The sequence below is a fragment of the Colletotrichum spaethianum genome (assembly GCF_022836535.1).
Source record: "Colletotrichum spaethianum MAFF 239500 DNA, contig34, whole genome shotgun sequence".
Lineage (NCBI taxonomy): Eukaryota > Fungi > Ascomycota > Sordariomycetes > Glomerellales > Glomerellaceae > Colletotrichum > Colletotrichum spaethianum.
Window position 1 is genome coordinate 85780 of NW_026054804.1, and position 17606 is coordinate 103385.

The 17606-nt window shown below is 53.4% G+C and overlaps 3 protein-coding genes and 1 non-coding gene across 4 annotated transcripts; 2 read left to right on the forward strand and 2 right to left on the reverse strand.

The window, feature by feature from the left end:
- Positions 1 to 6452: 6452 nt before the first annotated feature.
- ColSpa_10223 (uncharacterized protein) lies at positions 6453 to 6740 on the reverse strand (the record flags this gene model as incomplete). Its single annotated transcript, XM_049276435.1, has 1 exon — positions 6453 to 6740. The coding sequence occupies one exon, from the start codon at positions 6738 to 6740 to the stop codon at positions 6453 to 6455; it is 288 nt and encodes a 95-aa protein (XP_049132392.1).
- A 6218-nt stretch (positions 6741 to 12958) lies between these two features.
- On the forward strand, positions 12959 to 13041 carry ColSpa_tRNA_271. The gene is given in 2 exon segments: positions 12959 to 12994; positions 13006 to 13041. It is a non-coding gene; the product is annotated as a tRNA-Thr (tRNA).
- Positions 13042 to 13542: 501 nt separating this feature from the next.
- On the forward strand, positions 13543 to 14561 carry ColSpa_10224 (uncharacterized protein; the record flags this gene model as incomplete). The annotated part of the gene is made up of 3 exons (XM_049276436.1): positions 13543 to 13789; positions 13850 to 14299; positions 14353 to 14561. 3 exons carry the CDS (start codon positions 13543 to 13545, stop codon positions 14559 to 14561), a joined length of 906 nt encoding a protein of 301 aa, XP_049132393.1.
- Positions 14562 to 14743: 182 nt separating this feature from the next.
- Positions 14744 to 16615, reverse strand: ColSpa_10225 (uncharacterized protein; the record flags this gene model as incomplete). The annotated part of the gene is made up of 2 exons (XM_049276437.1): positions 14744 to 15642; positions 16126 to 16615. The coding sequence occupies 2 exons, from the start codon at positions 16613 to 16615 to the stop codon at positions 14744 to 14746; spliced, it is 1389 nt and encodes a 462-aa protein (XP_049132394.1).
- Positions 16616 to 17606: the final 991 nt, after the last annotated feature.

Consider the following 17606-nt stretch of genomic DNA (forward strand, 5'->3'; position numbering starts at 1 on the left):
TGGTTGACGGTGTTTGGCGGGGTAAAATTAAGTGACAAAACCCTCGCCCCCCGGCATTCGCCGCCGCAGGCCAACCCTGTCGACCGGCGAGCCGTGAGATTGGGAATGTGGAAGGGCGCGTGCGTCGCATGCCAACTCCTTTTGTCGTGACGTCGGCAGAAAGGCGAGCGGCGGCGACGGCGGCGACGGACGATGAACCTATCTTGGGGATAGGCTGGATGTGAGCCGAGACTCCGCGCTGCCAGAGAGGGGGAACGTTGGATGCCGTCCATTGCTACAGGCCGCCGGCCGGTCGATCTGATGGATGCGTGTAAGTTCGTCGTGTATTGTGTGTGGCATGACCCGGCGGTGATTCACGTCGCGATGGTGCGCGTTGGCGACGCCATGTAGTGAGGTGACATTTAAAGGATGGACGAGGGTGCGCCGGTGACGTTGAGGTCCAACCGATGGTCGATTGCCGTTTGTCATGTATGTCCTGGCGTCTGGTGCAATCTGTCTAAGACGCGGCACCGGCAGGACGGACAATTGCGGTGATGATGCGCCGGTGGCCCTCCGGGTCCGAGGTCAGGCCGGCGAGGTTCCGGGCCGCCAACTTCATGACCGCACAACGTCCGGATGCTGTAGACTTTCGGCTTCTGCGTGCCATGAAAACAAAGGAAGGGGTTTTGGTGATTTGGAATCTAAGACAAAACTATCGCATCACACATATTTGTGGTTGAAACACTCGTAATGGTTACATGTTCAACAGCCTCCTTAGTCAGACCCCGGCCAAAACGTCCTCCGTCCACCGCCACAGCTCGCCCGCCAGCTTGTCATCCCTTGCGAACCTGTCCAGCTTGTCGTCGGCCAGTGTGCCCACAGGCATGTAGAACGCCCCGCTCACGAGGTCCCCCTTCTTGGCCGCCGCCGCCGCCCAGACCTGGTTCCAGCACCCCCGTTCCGGCGTGACTATCGGCGCGCCCATGATCTTGTTGGTCGTGTTGACGAGCAAGCGGTTGAGAAAGCCCTGGTTGGTGACCAGGCCTGTGCCGACGACGCCCGGGTGGACGGCCACGGTGGTGATGGACGGGTGAAGGCGGGCGAGCTCGCGGGTGAAGAGGATGTTGGCGAGTTTGCTTTGTCTAGGGGGTGGAGTGCGTGTCAGCCAGCACTTTTGCGCCCAATACAACGGACACTGGCGCTGGAAACGAAAGGGGGCACATGCGCGTGGCCGACTTACCCGTATCGAGTCCACTGCCCCAGGAACGGCGGCCCGGTCTGTGTCGTCCGTAACGTCGCGAAGGATATCCCGTCGGACGGGTGGCCCTGGTACCCGACGGAGGTCAGGTTCACGACGCGGACGTCGGAAGCGGGGAGCGCGGCGGTGCGGAGGAGGACGGGGAGCAGCGCGCGGACGAGCATGGCGTGGCCGAGATGGTTGGTGGCGAACTGGATCTCGTAGCCGTCAGCGCTGAGGCCCGCGGAGCTGGCCATGATGCCGGCGTTGTTGATGAGGACGTCGAGGCGGTCGTGGGCGAAGGAGGCAGCGACGGCGGGCTGGATGGACGAAAGGGAGGCTAGGTCCATCTGGACGAAGGTCAGGGGCGGCGGAGTGGTCGTCGTGGGAGAGGACGAGGCGACGGAGGCGATGAGGGCCTCGGCGGAGGAGACGGAGCGGCCGGAGAAGTAGATGTGCGAGGGGTTGTGGGCGAGAAGGGCGAGGAGGGTGGCTTTGCCTAGGCCTGCTGTTCCTCGGGTCTGTTAGCTCTGGGGTCTCTTCTGGTTGTATTACTAGAGACGATGGAGATGGTGGTCTGGTCTGGGAAATGTTGGGTTTATGGGTACGGCTGCTTCCTTGGCTGGTCCTACGCTGCACTTGCCGACGTAGGAGTGTGACAAGGCGATATATGGGGGTATCAGCTGCCTCAAGCCCGTATGGAGGGAGTGCGGCTTCGCAAGGGTTTATGTTATTTTTGAAGCCATTCGTGTCAGCTCTTGTGTCGATGGACTCTTGGAGTGATTGCTTTCGAGGACATCTCAATGTTGGTCAATGGCTCGTCGATCGGTCAAGCTTTCTGGGTATGTGATGGTAGCTGGGAACTATTGGACGGGCGAAGACGGTTTCGAGATTATACTAATATCAGAAGTCCTCTGGGAATACCGGCTGTTTACCGCACAGCGGGATAGGTGTGGCTTCGCAAACAGTGGTATGGCTGGTGTTGATGTAAGTACCCCAGACGGTGGGTTGACTGCTGGGACGAAGTGCAAGATGGCCAAGGGGCCGGAGGGATTTCTCTAGCCATCATTACATCCAACATCACCAGTGGTGTTGGAAGCGGAACGCGGAGTGGAGGCCGTAAGGGGGAGGGAAGTTAAGACGGAGACGGAGTCCGAAAAGGATTTGCAAAGGATAGCTAACCGAATGTAGACCGCAAGATGGAAGATAAGACGCGCGTCGAGATGCAGAGCGGGTTATAAACTCAAACTCAGGCTGGCTCTCAGCAAAATCCCCACGGTGAAGATAATTCTTTGGGCAAACATCGTGACATCGTCCAAGGAGACGTGGTCAATGACGTTTATTCAACGTGGTGGCTCCATTTCAGGATCCAGGATTGTCAAAGAGGCATGTGGTGGGCCAAACCTGTATCTGTTGTGCCCAGATTCGCTCATAGAATGGCAAATTGTGAGCCACTGGCGAGGATACTCATCCTTGCGGGGAGAATGCGCGAGCAGTTGGATCTAGAGATAGGCCGAGGACGGCGGGGATGTAGTTGGAGGAATGCAGACCTACCGCCCGTGACGAAAATCACCTTGCCCTCGAGTGAAGAGATCTGGGGTGTCGGGTCGACGAGATCTTTCTCGTAAACGAAGAAGGCCGGCATGATTGGGTATCGTGATCGACGGGCGTGAGTGCCGTCGATGGATCACATGTGCAAATCATCTTTTTGAAACTCGGGAGGATGGGCCGAGTAATTATGCTGAATCTCGAGGCTGCGAGACCGGTTAAGTCGAATGGGATGCTGGCACGACTTTGTCGGGTCGACGTGATTTTGGAGATGGCTGAAGTCTGTGAAGTTGAGGTTCTTGTATTTGGTATTTACAATAACGTAAGAAATCCACCGGCGAGCAGGTTGTCTTATAACGAACAAGACTCTTTGATTATACGCCTTACTACGTCTTATTCTACGACAACATGCTACTGACCCAATGCCGCTGGCATTCTAGCTAAGCCAGCGCTTGACAAGTTGCGCCGACGGCGGCGCGAGTTGGTCCGTCATTCCGGATACTCCATATCACATAGGTCAGATTCCTCGCACAATTGTCCATATATTGGCCATACTGGTAAGACATGACTAATACACATAAACAGGCGGGCTGATATCGATGGACGGATGAGGCTATCATGAGTGTAAGCCTTCTACATCGTGCTCTAGACCCCTTTGGGCGGCGGAGCTGTAAGCTTGTTGGACATAGTTGATTGGTCGGTTGGCCGGTCTCAAGGCTAAATGGTGAGTCCGAAGAGGCGGTTGTGGTCAAACGTGCAAGGCAACAAATCACGCCATGCCGGTTTGAGCGGGAGACATGTAAGCCGCTGGCATTTTTGCAGCATTGCTGCTTCGGGATGGTGGGCGTGTAAGCCGGCCGCATCACGCTGCTTTTTCGGCTTGCGTACGTAGTACGTTCCTCGGCATATCACGGCGCTGCGGTCGTTGGTGACGGCTGGGGGACGGGCTCGAGATTAGGCATCAAGGAGCGGCGCAGACGTAAACGCAAAACAGCCCCGCCCGTGCCATGTCTTGCGGTGAGCCGGCCACGATGGGGTCAACCTGAAGATTTCGCTTTCGGGGTCTGGATAGGGGAATGGGCGCTGCATGGCGGCGCAATGGATTGCGCCGATTGCCGGGGGTCCCCATCTTTAGCCGTGGCTCATGGGGCACAGCAGACGGCGGGAACGGGGGTAGAATATAACCGCGGGGTTTCGGCAGAGACAGGACTTGTTCTGATCATCAAGGAGCCTCCATGCGAGGCCATGCCCGTGAAGAGGAGGAGACAGCCCAGAGGGCGGAGTCAAAACGCGGCTGCGGAGTCCGTGCCGTGGCCCGTCCAGTCCGTTTGGTGGTTTGGACTCGCTGGGCTTTGGGGTCTTTGGGGTCTTTTGGGGATGTGTGCACAGGGAAACCCGGAGCGCGCAATATGGTGCAAATCTTCCCCTGTTTCACTTTTAACAATTGTTCTTTGGGCGGGAATGCACAATCGGCCCGCCCAGAACCATCGACGCAACGGCCGACGGATGGCGGGGCGATCACGGCCGGGACAGGCAGAGCAGTTGATTTGTATTGTGGCTCTCGGGTTCAAGTCGTCACTTTCAGCAGTAAATGAGCAAACTGAACACGTGTAGCTATACGCGTTTCCTGTTCCGCGCACAGGACGGGATGCGACGCCTCCATCAGGTTGGGGAACATTGGTCGGATGACAATTGTTTACATGAGATCATTGGTTTGTTGACTCATATCTAGACATTGTAACATGATCTGATTATCCTGATTACAAAGAGCCAAGCTCAAAAAGTGACCAAACACGCAATCTATGACTGGTCACCTTTGGGGTTTGGCGTGACCGAGCCTACTCCCCCCCAGGCGTGAGCTCTTCCTGGTGCGAACCAGTAGTGACCCAGGTTTGCGCAGTCTTTGGTCCGGAGCTGGTGCCGTGAGAAAATGACAAGTCAAGGCTGCCCGTTTGGGGGCGAGTCCGCCAAACCCAAAATATGAGGACTGAGGTGGATGTTTGGGCACCCGTTTCTGGTCGTTACCCAATGCCCAATACGAAGACGAACGGACGGAACGCAGGAGACAAGGGAAGAAGGGGGGCCAAAGTCCGAAAGTGAGATCGAAAGACAATCTTGCGGAAACTCTGGGGACTTGGCGGGGTGGTATGGCTGATCGTGACTTGAGGCATTGGATGAGTGCATTGTCGTCCAAGCCCGCCCATCTGCTTCCACCCTCTTGACCTCGCATCCATAGCTTGGCTTCGGAACGTCCCCCCAAACCGAGGACGCGACGCAGCGCAGCGTAATGGCAACGGTACTCCAGCAGCGCTATCCCTTCCGACCCCTCCCCTCCAGGCCAGGTCGCTTCCCCTCCCTGATCCCCGCCTCACGCTCCCCCACGTCGGGCCGGCAATCAATATCGAACTTGGTCTGGACCGCCTGTCAGCCGATGTTTCTATGCAAGGGCAAAGTGTTGCTTTCTGCGTAGGCTTCGTCTTCCAGCTGCGCTCGAGGTTCCTCCGCTTGGAAACTCCGTGCGAAGGAAACCGACGAGTTCGCAAATGGATTGGATTTTATGATGCGGATGCAACTGACCTTTGAATGCCATTGTTGAATGGTCGCCGAATTCGATCATGTTCCTCTTGCATCAGTAACCCCTTGCTCTCTCAAGCGGGTCCCCTGGATGCGGAAAATAGGTGATGATTGCGTTGGCGCGTCTCAGCTAAGGAGGTGGTAGTATCTTTTTTTCTCCGTGGAAACCCGTCAGCTCCGATTGCCGGCCAAATCGGAACACCTTTGGTAAGCAACTTGAATACTAGAGAAGCTGCCCTGGCGAACGGGGGGCTGAAATTCGAAATGCATCGAATAGCGGCTGGAGTGATGACGAGCCGGATGGCCGCGTATCACACGCCCTTGTTTTTTCCGCGTCACCTCATTCTCTGCCGGTGGTTTCCAAATCCTTCTCCGAAACCCTCGTCTGCGTTGCCGGCCGGCTCACCCGGGAGGGCGTTGGACGGTGCGATGCAGGCAGGATAGCTGCAGCCTGCTCTTCTGCAGCTCATCTGCGGCATTGACGAACCAGAGCCCCTTGCGTGCCGCATGTGGGTATCTGGATGATGGGCAGAGGGAGACGTGAGTGAAAATGATACTCCGACGATTTCGCGTTGATTGAGCGCTGCTTCGATGGAGATAAGGTGCGATGAGGTGCAGGAGTGAGTGTATGGGTAATATGGATGATTGCGCTAGAAAGTTGGGCAGGATTTGGGAGGGGGGCGTGGTCCAAGACGGCCTAGACTTGCAGATCGCCGAGGGTTGTTGGTAAGGGGGATGGTGGGTTGAAGGATTCGTCCCGGTGCGGTCGGGCGGGAATTGGGGGATGGATGGGAGGGGAGTGGGCAGAGGATGGGTTCGATGGAGACTCATCCCCTTTTCCTATCTTCTGGCTGGCTGTGTGGATGTAAGGGATAGTGACGGGAGAGTAAAGAGAAAGGATCAACCCTCAAGTCAGTCCAAACCGACATGGCTGCGAGCCTGGCCGGCTGCGAGACGCAAGTCGTGCATATCGGACGTGGAAGCGAGGAAGCGATGAGTCCACAAACAGTCCACAAAGTCCACAGGGCGAGAGGCCCAGTCAAGTCTAGTCGAGTCCAGCCAGGTCCGAGCAACAACGAGTCCAAGCAGGCTTTTTGACACCTTGACAGAGAGTTCAGTGCCAGGAAAACTGGATCTCGTGGCCCCTGACTCGGATGTCTGCGGCCTGCAGCAGGGCGAGGGCGTCGGCGGCGGTGGTCTTGTGGAAGTAGACGACGAAGATGAAGCCCTCGGCGCTGTCGCTGGCCGCCATTGTGCTCGAGAGGCGCGTCGTCGCTGAGTTGACGCGGTCGGAGAAGAGGTGCTTTTCTTGCGGCGTCATCGACGGCGGAAATCCCGAGGCGCGGATGCCCATGAAATTTGACGACGCTCGTGGGCGGAGGGGTCCACTCGGTGAACCCATGATGGCGATCGCTGGAGAAGCCGTGGTGACGGTTTTTGGTGGTTATCGGGGGAAAAGGAGTTTCTAGAGTTAACGACGTCAAGTGTCGTCAAAGTAAACCGTCGCGAGTTGGTGAGTGTATCGTTCGACGAGACGCAAAGTACTAATAGCTGCAGAGGGTGTTGGTTGTGTCTTCTGCTGGCGAGATCTGTAATCTTCCTGAGATGGGATTCCTGCTCCGTTTTACTCTGGCTAGCAGGCGGTTCTATGTAATGTGGCGTTCGGGAGGGTTCTTTGTCCGTAGTCTGGAGGTGGGAGATGCCGAGGAACCGTCTAGAGCGGATGACGGAGCTGGGAGAAAGGAGGGGGGGGGGAGGGTTAGAGATGCAACAAGATGTACCAGACAAGTCAGATGCACGAAAAAGTCTAACGGAGGCAGGAGAGAGAGTGAGGCGTGGAGGGGATCTCAAAGGGTCTTTATCTCATCCCACGGCATCCACGGGAAGGGAAAAGCAAAGGCGAGGCAAGGCAAGGGGATCGGATCGGACTGGACTGGACTGCCAAAAAAATTAAAAAAAATTAAAAACTAGAGGGAACAAATAATATGGCATGGTCCTATAGTTACACAACATACTCCCATCGCCATCGCCTAGCGAACACCCCCCCTCGTCGGGACCCTCACTTTCGCGTTGCGGGTTGCCCAGCTAAGGTACTGCGATGTGTAAGGCGTATGTACCTTGCCCTACAAGGTTGCGCCGTCATGTACACATTACTCCATGGCCGTCTACTCTCTGGGTTCTTCCACGGCTCCCCATGGCTCTGGGAGATATTTGGGGAGGGGCGTCTGGCTGGACCGAGGGCTGTGGGGATCTCACGGCCCCTCAACTGTGGGTTCGGCGTCCATCCTGTGGCACCTCTCCTTTCGCCTGCTATTTCTTCTTTGGTGGTCTGGTCAGGCACTGGCAGCGGCAGCGAACTCGCCCGCAGACGTCCAGTCCTTTTGCTTGCCGGCCCGTGTGGAGTTTAAGATGGGCAAGGAACAAAGAGGCCCAGAGCGCCATTGTACCAGAGACTGACCAGTGCGCCAGAAAAGCCCCAGGGGCCAGTCGCCCATTCCAGATTGTGTGTCTCTGCCAAAGTCCCTTGACCTGAGTTGAAGCCTGCGCTGCCCAGGCCCAGGATGGTCCGGCATCCGGGCAGTTTGATCCCATCCTCGCAGAGGTTCCAGAACCTGCGCGCCCAGTCGTTGCATAATTACTAAGACTACCTTAATTGAAGGCGCCCGGGTGCCCTGTTCGCTGAAGTCCGTTGTGTCCGCTGTCTGAAGGGATGGGGGCTCCATAGTGTCCAGGGTAGGACCAGGCACACTCTTGGGGAGATCCTCTCTCCTTCTCCAGAGTGTTTGTCTCTGATTCTGGCTCTAGCTTCAGTCTTCTGGCTCTGTATTTGCTGCTAATCATGCCACCCGTTTCTAGCGCGCTGGAAGGCATTTTTGCTTTGCCCGTCTATTTCCCACCCAGCAGGGCTTCCCAGGACGCTCAAGGATGCCGCCACTATTAATAGGATTCTAGAACAAATTGACTGTGTTTCAGAAACACAAGCTACTCTATTATCGTACGAATAGAACCCATCATAAGCAATCAGTTCTTTTGAAGCCTCTGTTCTTTGGTGCTTGACGACCGGGCAACAGCAACGTTTGCTACTTTTAGCTAGGTCTGGGGGTCACCCCAATCCCAGGAACCAACACGCCAATTGCCGTCGTGTTGATTACGGCTCCTTCAGGGCTGCATCTCTCGTCATTTTGAGTTTGTCCTTTGACCTGCGATCTAGAACTTTGGGCAGAAACGGCCCCCAAGTTTCCTCCAATTTCCGCCTCCCTTTTGTCTATCTCAGGTGCCCCAACCCTCTCGGTTCTGAGAGATGGGCTGAGGCTATTCATTCCGTTTTACATCCCAATCTGGTGTGACCCCGGGAGGATGAGATATACACTTCATAAAGCCATCACCGGCGCCCTTTTGGTAGTCGAAGCCAGCTCACGCACAATAGAAACTGTAAGGTAAAGGGGACAAAACTCTGAAGACTGTCACTTTCAACCCTGCGGCTCCGATTGGACGAACCGGATCGAAATGCCTTGTCGACAATACGAGCTTTCTGGACGATCATTGCCCTTCGCTCTAGTGACCGATGACTGACTGCAGACCGCCGACTGACAATGGCAATAAATCAACGAACATGCGCGCCATCACATTCCCTCGTATAGGCTCATCTCGAGTGGAGCTGTGCGACTCTGTTCGCAGAAAAAGCCCGCCTTTCGTGTGCGTTCATGGCTGGACGCGAGGCTGCACTCAAATTCTCCTGCATCGCTCCGAGGGGCCAAACTCCTTGACTCGCTTGAAAGAGATTGCATTCCGTTCTTGACATCCTTCTATCTGGTACCTACTTCTGACAGACAGGACCAAGAGAAGAAGCGAAATCCCGTTACCACGAAACGACTTTGTTAGCGTCACCTTGTTTCGTCGTCTAAAGATCATGGAGCAGCTCCATATAGCCCACGTGAGCCACATCTTAGGCACAGCGCGGATCCCTCAGTCCGGCCACCTCCATTCCCCAGTGAGCGATTTTACCAGCCTTTCGGTGAGGAGGCGGCAAGCCAATCTACGGGCAGGGGCAAACTGTGGGCTACGCCGGCCCGAAGTGGGAAATCTTTGCCCAAACAGAAACGTATCCCGAACTTCATATCAACGTGGATGGCCTGATCACACGTGTCGCTTGCCGTGTCGATAGCCCGAATTCACAACGGCGCGCGGAAGCTAAGCAGTGATATCTGGTGCTGCGCCGCCGTCGCCAGGTCTCCATTACTCGACTATGGGGGGGCTACTCGTTGCGCAACGGGAGTCGGAAACGGTATAGCCGTCGATGATAGTATCCGTCCAATAACATATAAACACGAGGCATATCGACTCGACTCGCGCATTGTTCTGTCTCATTACCACACATAGCCCGCGCGCATAACTGCGGCGGCTGAAAGAGCTCGGGCTTTCGATCAATGCAATCTTCTAAGCGAGCCAGACGCTGTCGCAGGCCTTTGTCGCAATGTCGACATCGCAACCCTTGAGCCTGACCTAGTCATTGATCGGACGGATTCGAGCAGGCGAAGAGGCATTGACCATCTGCTGAGCTGGAATAAGGGCCACGATAGCCCGGCATGGGAGAAGTCGATTCACATTGAATGCAAATGGTTTGAGGGCGTGCGGTTGCACAGCGGTGGCCGGGGTCCTAGTCATTGATCCCTTCGCGGATTACTCGCCTTTCTCGCCTCGCGCACCCGGAACCAGCTCCGGGACTCTTCTTGACCATGCACATCAGGTTGGATAAGCAGCACACATATCCGCTAGAGTTTCAATTGACAAGACAATAGGGTTTTCACGATGCAACCTGGTCGCGCACGCTAATCAAGCGAGTCGAAGCTTATTGCTGTCCAGTCTACAGTCTCCAGTACCCTTCATGTTGCTGCTCAGTGCTGCCGATCAAGTCGCGTCATGCGCACAACTACCGGAGCTCTTGTCCCGTTGCATCATGATGGGCCTCCTAGCCTTCTCGGCAATGTTGTGCCCGCCCAGGCAGGTTCAGGCGCCCTTGCCAAGTCAAACACGGTGTAAGGCACATGGCGACGAAATATCCAACAACGTGCCGTAGGGATAAAAGTGCTATTCTGCATCACTACGTACGCACAAGCTATCCTGCCATCTGGTTTCCAGCGCACGAGCAAAGGACCCTTGGCAGTGACACCTTTAGGGTCTTATCGTCTTGAGCCGAAACAGTTCATACCGGCTTAGGCGCCCTACTCGGGCTCAGGAAAAGTCCAGTCGGCGCCGGATACGACAGTCCCACCCCCACACGCATCCGACGAAACTTGCAGCGAATGATGGTAAATGATGTTCTTCTAGTGCAGTCTGGACCCTCCCGATTGGCGTGCGGACTCTGCCTCCGGGATCGCGCGATTCGTTGCTGTCGATTTGCTCCAGCATCCCCGTATCACCCGGACGATCCTCTGCCTTACGAGAGATGACCGGCAAACCATCAGGTGCTTCAGAAATCGATTATGACCGAACACCGCGTTGTCAGTCCCGGCAACGGGAAGTTTTTCCATTTCTTTTTTCTGCTTAATCCTCTGAAGTTCGACGCTGCAAATGACCCGTGAATCGTGTAAGTTGATTAAATTAACGGCTCTCATGACGCGTGTCTGCAAGTGTGTTCTGCTTGTTTTTCCGGTTGCCCATACAACGAACAGTACATTCAATTGTCAGTGCGCCTAGGTAGGAAATGCCGCGCAGGTGTGTGTTAGAGAACATGGTGACCCTTGCTCAGAAGTCCTAGGTATCAGCAAAGAAGACTTCGCCCAGTGAGTCTAGACTAAGCCACCGCGGCCTCACCGAAATAGAGGAGATGGAAACTGAAGACAATGAAAACTAAGAAATCTGTACGAACAGACTGCGAAACTCGAGAATGCTGTTTACTTTTTCTTTGAGAAGGTTCGAGGTACCAGGCGTGGCTATGGGGTAAAAATGGATTCGGCCCGAAACTAGGCATCGTCGAATACCTCGCCCAAAGGACCTCAGAATCTCTTGATGAGCTGTGACCAACATGGGAATCGATGAAGAAATGCCATTATGGATTGCAGTTAGCTTTTCAAGGGTAAATGTTCCGAACCTGGGATGTTGACTCATTCCTCTAGCCTAGGGTTGTATTCGCGCCTGATATGGCCAAAGCTGAACCTAGATTAACTACCCGCGACAACCGAGATGTTCGCATAATTCCTTTAGAACTGTTTCCATGGCTGTCGCATTGATGAGGAAAATTGTCGAGACGGAATTACAAAGTTGCACCTCTCCGGGCTACACGTGTTGTTCAATGGCTAGTGAAGCCCCAGTTCACGCTTGTGACAAAAGCAACAACTCCTTCCAGCCTCCCAAGTAGTAATACCTTTAATTCAATCGTGCCCAGAGAACAGTAAGATGGTCCTGTGTTTTTGTTTCAGAAGAGACCAAACCTGCTAAAGTATTTGCGGTTGTACAGCCTATTCTAATTATGATTGGGTACTAGAGTGACATTGTCAATGGTGTATGATTTAGAGGAATAGCATTGTGTTTAAGACCTTGAAGGCTATAGTTTCACATAAATGGATACAGGGCACAGTGGGTCGAGGCTGAAGGATGCGCCAATATCACCAGGCTTGACAACGACACTAAATCTATTCATAGCGCTTGGGAATGCGCCCTGTTTGGTGCTGCAACTACGATGTGTGCCTTTTGAGCGAACTGTGGATAGTCACCTTTCTGCCCTAACACGTTCTTACCAACAAGAAGACAACGGGCGTCTTTAAATTAGCGAAAATCTGCCCGATGACTTACGTCCAGGATATGATGGTAGAGCACTATACTTTTTCACTACACTTGCCATCAAATAAACCTCTTCTACAATTAACGAACCTTTCTCGGCAAGGGGTTTGATCAATACTATTCGCGTTGGAGCTAATGTAACAGCCATTTTTCTTTCTTTCTTCAGACATATGATGTAGCCACAGCCCCTTGACGACTTTCTCAGCTCCTATTGTTGAAGCCCCTAACTCGATACATTGTAACGAGGGCTTCATCGCAAGCCAACCCTTACATGCCACAACAAAGTATTGGGAGGCAGCGAAAATGGAGGTCGTTCTTATCGTAGCAAGAAATCAGCGCACCGAGGGAGATCCTGTAAATTAATCGTTACCTAATTGGAATATGTGCTTTGTTCAGAGTTGGCCTCGATCTGGAGCTAAATCTAGATGTTCCAGCGAGTGGCTGAGTTTTTTGTTCTAAAGAAGAACTTACTACCCTTCATTAAGACATGGTTGTTGAAAAAACCATTTTTACGAGTTCAGTAATGCATGATAAATTACTGAGTAAGAGTAAAGCGTCATTTTCAGTGCTTGTTGAACAATGAACTTTCTTAACCCATCCGCAACCAGTTTATCAACCTCCAAAGACCTGTCAAGGCCCATTAATCGTTCGCCTGCCAACTTTCTTGTGCTTTGATGCTCAAAGAATCATGGTATGGGTTATGTATCACACAAAACGAAGGCATCATATGTTCTCCATGTTCATCCTGGTGGCGGTTTGTGTTGAAACAGTTTGATCGTGGCCCACCATGCCATCCTTGCTGCTGGAGTCCTTAACCAGAATTGATGTCTCCTATATTAAGCCTTGTTGGCTAAGTGGTATAGCGTCTCACTAGTACTGATAGTGATATGAGAAGATCGGCGGTTCGATTCCGCCACGAGGCATTTGATGCACATGCCTAGGCAGACAGCAGAGTTCTTTTTGGCGTTTTCAAGACTGGCAAGCACTTTAAATTTTGTGTTTTAAAATTTCGCTGCGCCCTAAATACTTTTTGTAAAGTGGGGTCGTAGTAAAAGAATATCGGGAAGTCTGCGTGGGGGCAAAAGCATACTTCTTAAGAAATGTTGTGCAGTTCTACAAACACACCAAAACCAAAGTTGGGCGCCATCACAAGCATCATTCGGAGTCGATCACCGAAGCTATTAAGGTGGAGATGGCGGAGGAGCGGCATCGGCGTCACTTCACATTTGGGTTCTCTTACTTTGACAATCTAGCCTGCCTTTACGTAAGGCTTCAAGTGGGGTTTTTGCAGTCCGTTGATCTCATTGATGCGCATAGCAATACTAACTTGAGCCCGCATCCTCGCCGAAGTAGTGGTATTGCCGTGTGTTTCGCTCCCTTTCTGGAATCGTGTTCCATTCAGCCATCATCAAACCGATACTACAATGTCCGCTGCCAGTCTTGATCCCACCCAACGTCTCAGAGATCGGAAGCCGATCCCGAAGCCGGTTCCGGCTTATCTACCGATTGCCGGCTCTGTGCTCACGGTTGACAAGGTGTTGTACGAATCTGCGCAGCAAGCACCGCGAGTTCTGCTCGAGGAGTTTACGTTACCGATTCGGTCCGGAAGGGCATGGAAAGCACCAGCAGGCTCAATTGTGAGGATTAGCACCCCGGAAGGCCCTCAAGTCGGTAAGTCACCGGGCTGAAGCCGCCTCCCGCCGGCCGGTACCGGAAGCTCACTTCGGCCAGGCGACCTGAACATCTGGAACGCACACAACCCCCGTGAGCGCTTTTGGGCAAGCCGTACGAAGCAGCTTCATGCAAGTCACGTCTCGACAGGTGACCGCTTGTGGTCGAACCTACCCTACATGCGACCTCTGGCGACCATCATCAAGGACACTTTGGACTGGTATGGCGAAGATGAGCATGGAGGACGCGTGCACGACCTTCTAGGCACACGATGCGATCCGTACATCAACACGGTTCTCAGTGGCGGCAGCTACGATTTCCAATGCCATTCCAACTTGACTCGTGCGGTTTTGCCTTATGGTCTGAACGAGATTGATGTTCATGATGTGATCAACATTTTCCAGGTTACGGGGTTGGATGAGAAGGGGCGGTACTTCATGAACCCTTGTCCGGCGCAGCCTGGTGATCACATCGAGTTTTTAGCCGAGCAGGACCTGCTGATGGCATTGAGTAAGTTCGGCCATATTCCCATGCACTTTTCTCGGTTCGACTAACTGCTACAGGCACTTGCCCTGGTGGCGACTTATCGCTTTGGGGATTCGGAGAGGACAGCGAGGAGGAAATGATCAAGTGCTGCCGACCGCTGAAGGTTCAAGTTTTCCAGCTGGAAGACACAGGCCTTTTGCAGCGCGGCGGGTGGAAGCCTGCCCAAGTATCGCAGTACAAAGGAAGACACGGAATGAACATTCCTCTAGGAGAGGTTCGCAACTGAAGTTCAGGAGCAGTTTTGGATTGGGCTGTGGCGTCTTCTCTAGAAACAGCGTGCTTTTTGCACCGTTGGTATAGGAAGATGAACCCAGAAGGGGAAAGCATGCGATGTAAGGCACCTGGGCAGCGCTGGAGACATTCCAATATCAAGTACAGACGAACTCTCTTTCGTAAAACGACAATTTATCACCTTCTAGATTCCATCCGTCTTCTGATCCCAAAGTAAGTTCTATCCTTCTTGATTGGTAGGACAGCCGGCAGCAACCCGACGTGGTATGGGTTGTTCACATCAGCGCCGAACATAACCGCCGCCGAGCTCCGCTTCTGCATTGCCACCTCATCAGCAACACAGCTGCCATACAGTACCTGATCCCACCACGGGCCCCTAACGGCGTTCGAAATGGCCAGAAATGTTGCCGTCCTAAATGGCAGGCCACGTGATTTGCTTCTCCAGATATCGAGACAGCTCGTAAAGAACACGACTGCCAGCATGACCAGGACTATCCATAACACAACGGTGCGGATGATGTACACGTCCTCCTGGACTCTCGCTACCGTGGGAACCGTCGCAGTACCATAATACCCTGCCGTCGAGATAGCGGCGATGGACTGTGCGATGTTGCCGAAGAAGTGGCCCCAATCACGCGTGGTTGGGATCGAGTACAACGTGTCGATAGTCTTATCAACGATGGTGAGCCTCTCGATGAATATCCGCCAGGGAATCGCTGTCATATAGCTCTGCAATGCGTTCAGAGCAACGGTGTCGATGGCTGTGGTGTTGGTGTTCGGTTCGGAGTAGCATTCTGTCATGATCGTGCCATTGAATACGCATCCGGCGACTTCCCAGGAAAACTCGGGTGTGCACTTGCTACGGGAAATCCAGTGTCCATCGGCGGTCTTAGTAAGGCTGGTATCATTTGTGAGAGTGCTGACTTCCAGAGAAGATGATGTGCCGGCTGAGATGAAGTAGGTAGTTCCGCCAACGGGGATGCCATTTATAGTAGTGTTGCCTGCACTGTTCCAAAGACGAAGGGTCTGTGACTCCTTTTTCTTAGGGCCGATATCAATGGTCTGGTTGCTGGAGTCTGGAAAGGTGAAGGTATATGTCGTATTTGACCCATTGGGTGAGGCAGTGTATGAGACGTCAGGTGCGCCTTCGCAGTTGGCGTTCCAATGATATAGGATGAGGCCATGGTAGGTGGTGTTAATGTTGAATGTCAGATTATGCGTTTGAATGGGGCCAATGGCGCCAGAGGAAACGTCGACAAGGGCGCTTTGACTGACCAAATCACCAACGAAGGTGTAAACAGTCCGCGAGAGGAAGTCATCGTCCCCGTCAAATGTTTGAGAAAAGTTTCCTTCGCCGTTCCAGCCCATCGCATTGGCCAGCCGTGTCACAGTAAATTGTTCCTCGACTGAGGGGAGGATAGGTAGACCAGCAACACCCGAACCTTCAGCATTCTTGTTGAACACTCCAGTCGTGAGCATCAGCGTACCAACTGGCACAATCGCCGTGCGGATGATGATGAGTGCTGCTTGCATGATAGCATACCACCACGAGTACTTACCCATGGTCTTAAGCGTTAAAGAGCTAGATTCGTCTCCAATTTTGTCCAAATCTGCTAGCAGAACGGGTTGTTGAGCTGTGATGGCAAACAAGCGTAGTTGTCGAAAGTCGTGCATAATCCACTGCACTAACATTCCTGCTGGTGCTAGCAATGCCGACAGAGCCAGCCCAGAGTATAGCTGATCGACTTTCAATGAGTCCGGGGTCCGGAAAACACGCCGTTGAGAGAATGTGCCGTCGACCGGCGGCCCTTGATACGACCAGACGACCGCCGCAATAGCCGCAATGAGATAGACCGAGATACAGACGATGCATGTCTTTAGAAACTTGAAGTCGCGGAAACTAAACATGCGCTCCGCCGTGGCACCGGCGTGATGTTGCTGTCCGTCCGGGAGGACTTGTGCACTTTGCGAGATCGCCTTCTCGTCGGAGGCTTGGTCCTCGTCGGACGCATCCCTTTGAAGTGAGGTGTATTCGACTGTGTGCGACATGGCAAGAGTACGACCATCCAACCAAGTATACAGGAAAAGGGGGCAGAGTAAGAGAAAGATGGGAGTAGGCGATTGGGGCGCCATCCACAGGGCTGCTCCAGCGTTTTTGTGACACCTCTGTAAAATTCTACACGGACACGGACACGGAACCAGCCCTGCGACCCTGGCTCCTTGGCCCGGCAAATCACTGTATGTCAGATTTTAACACGGCTGCTTGTCGTCCTTCGCGTAGACACTAGACATGGTCCGGAGCGACGGTCAGGATTACCATTAGAAAAGCTGCTAAAATAGTGTATTTTCCCGTCTGTGCCCGTCCATGCGGGCCTCTGTGGATTAATTTTATTTTCATTGTGTCCTTCGAGGATAGGTTAGATTGATGAATGGGAATAGCCTCACTCAGCCGCGCGAAGATTTACTTTACATTGTCATGTTTCGGAGTAGGTAACACGACAGCCTAACATGTACGAAAGTAGGGCAGTCTAGACGAATGTCGGATACATACCTAGGACGGATTTCGACAGCTAAATATACAGAATCCGATGGCACGTGCATTTGGCACCTAAAAAGAAGGCTAGCTAGTAGATAAGGGGGAATTTCCTGGAGACACATAGACCCAATGGCCACAGCAAGGATACTGTCACGAGTTATAGCACTCAGCTAGGCGTTGGAAAACGACATGTGAAAGTGCTTGATTTCTGGAAAGGGGTGGTGGAAGGCTATCGCCCATAGAAATAGGCTCCCGATGAGCCGTCACGTGACATGGCGCATGGCAAGACTGTTCTCATCAGCCACAACATCACGAACCTGTCGTGACGGATACTCTATCAATTGACGTTGGCAAGTCGCTTCGCTTTAGAAATTTTGTTCCAGTGCCCTGCCTTTAAGCCGTTAGCGCTCAACGTATCTCCTAGGACCGCCATGCAGCTGAGAAACTAACCCAATGTAATATATTCGTGTTGGCCCTTAACAGGTCGTTCCTTCTCCCGAAGCG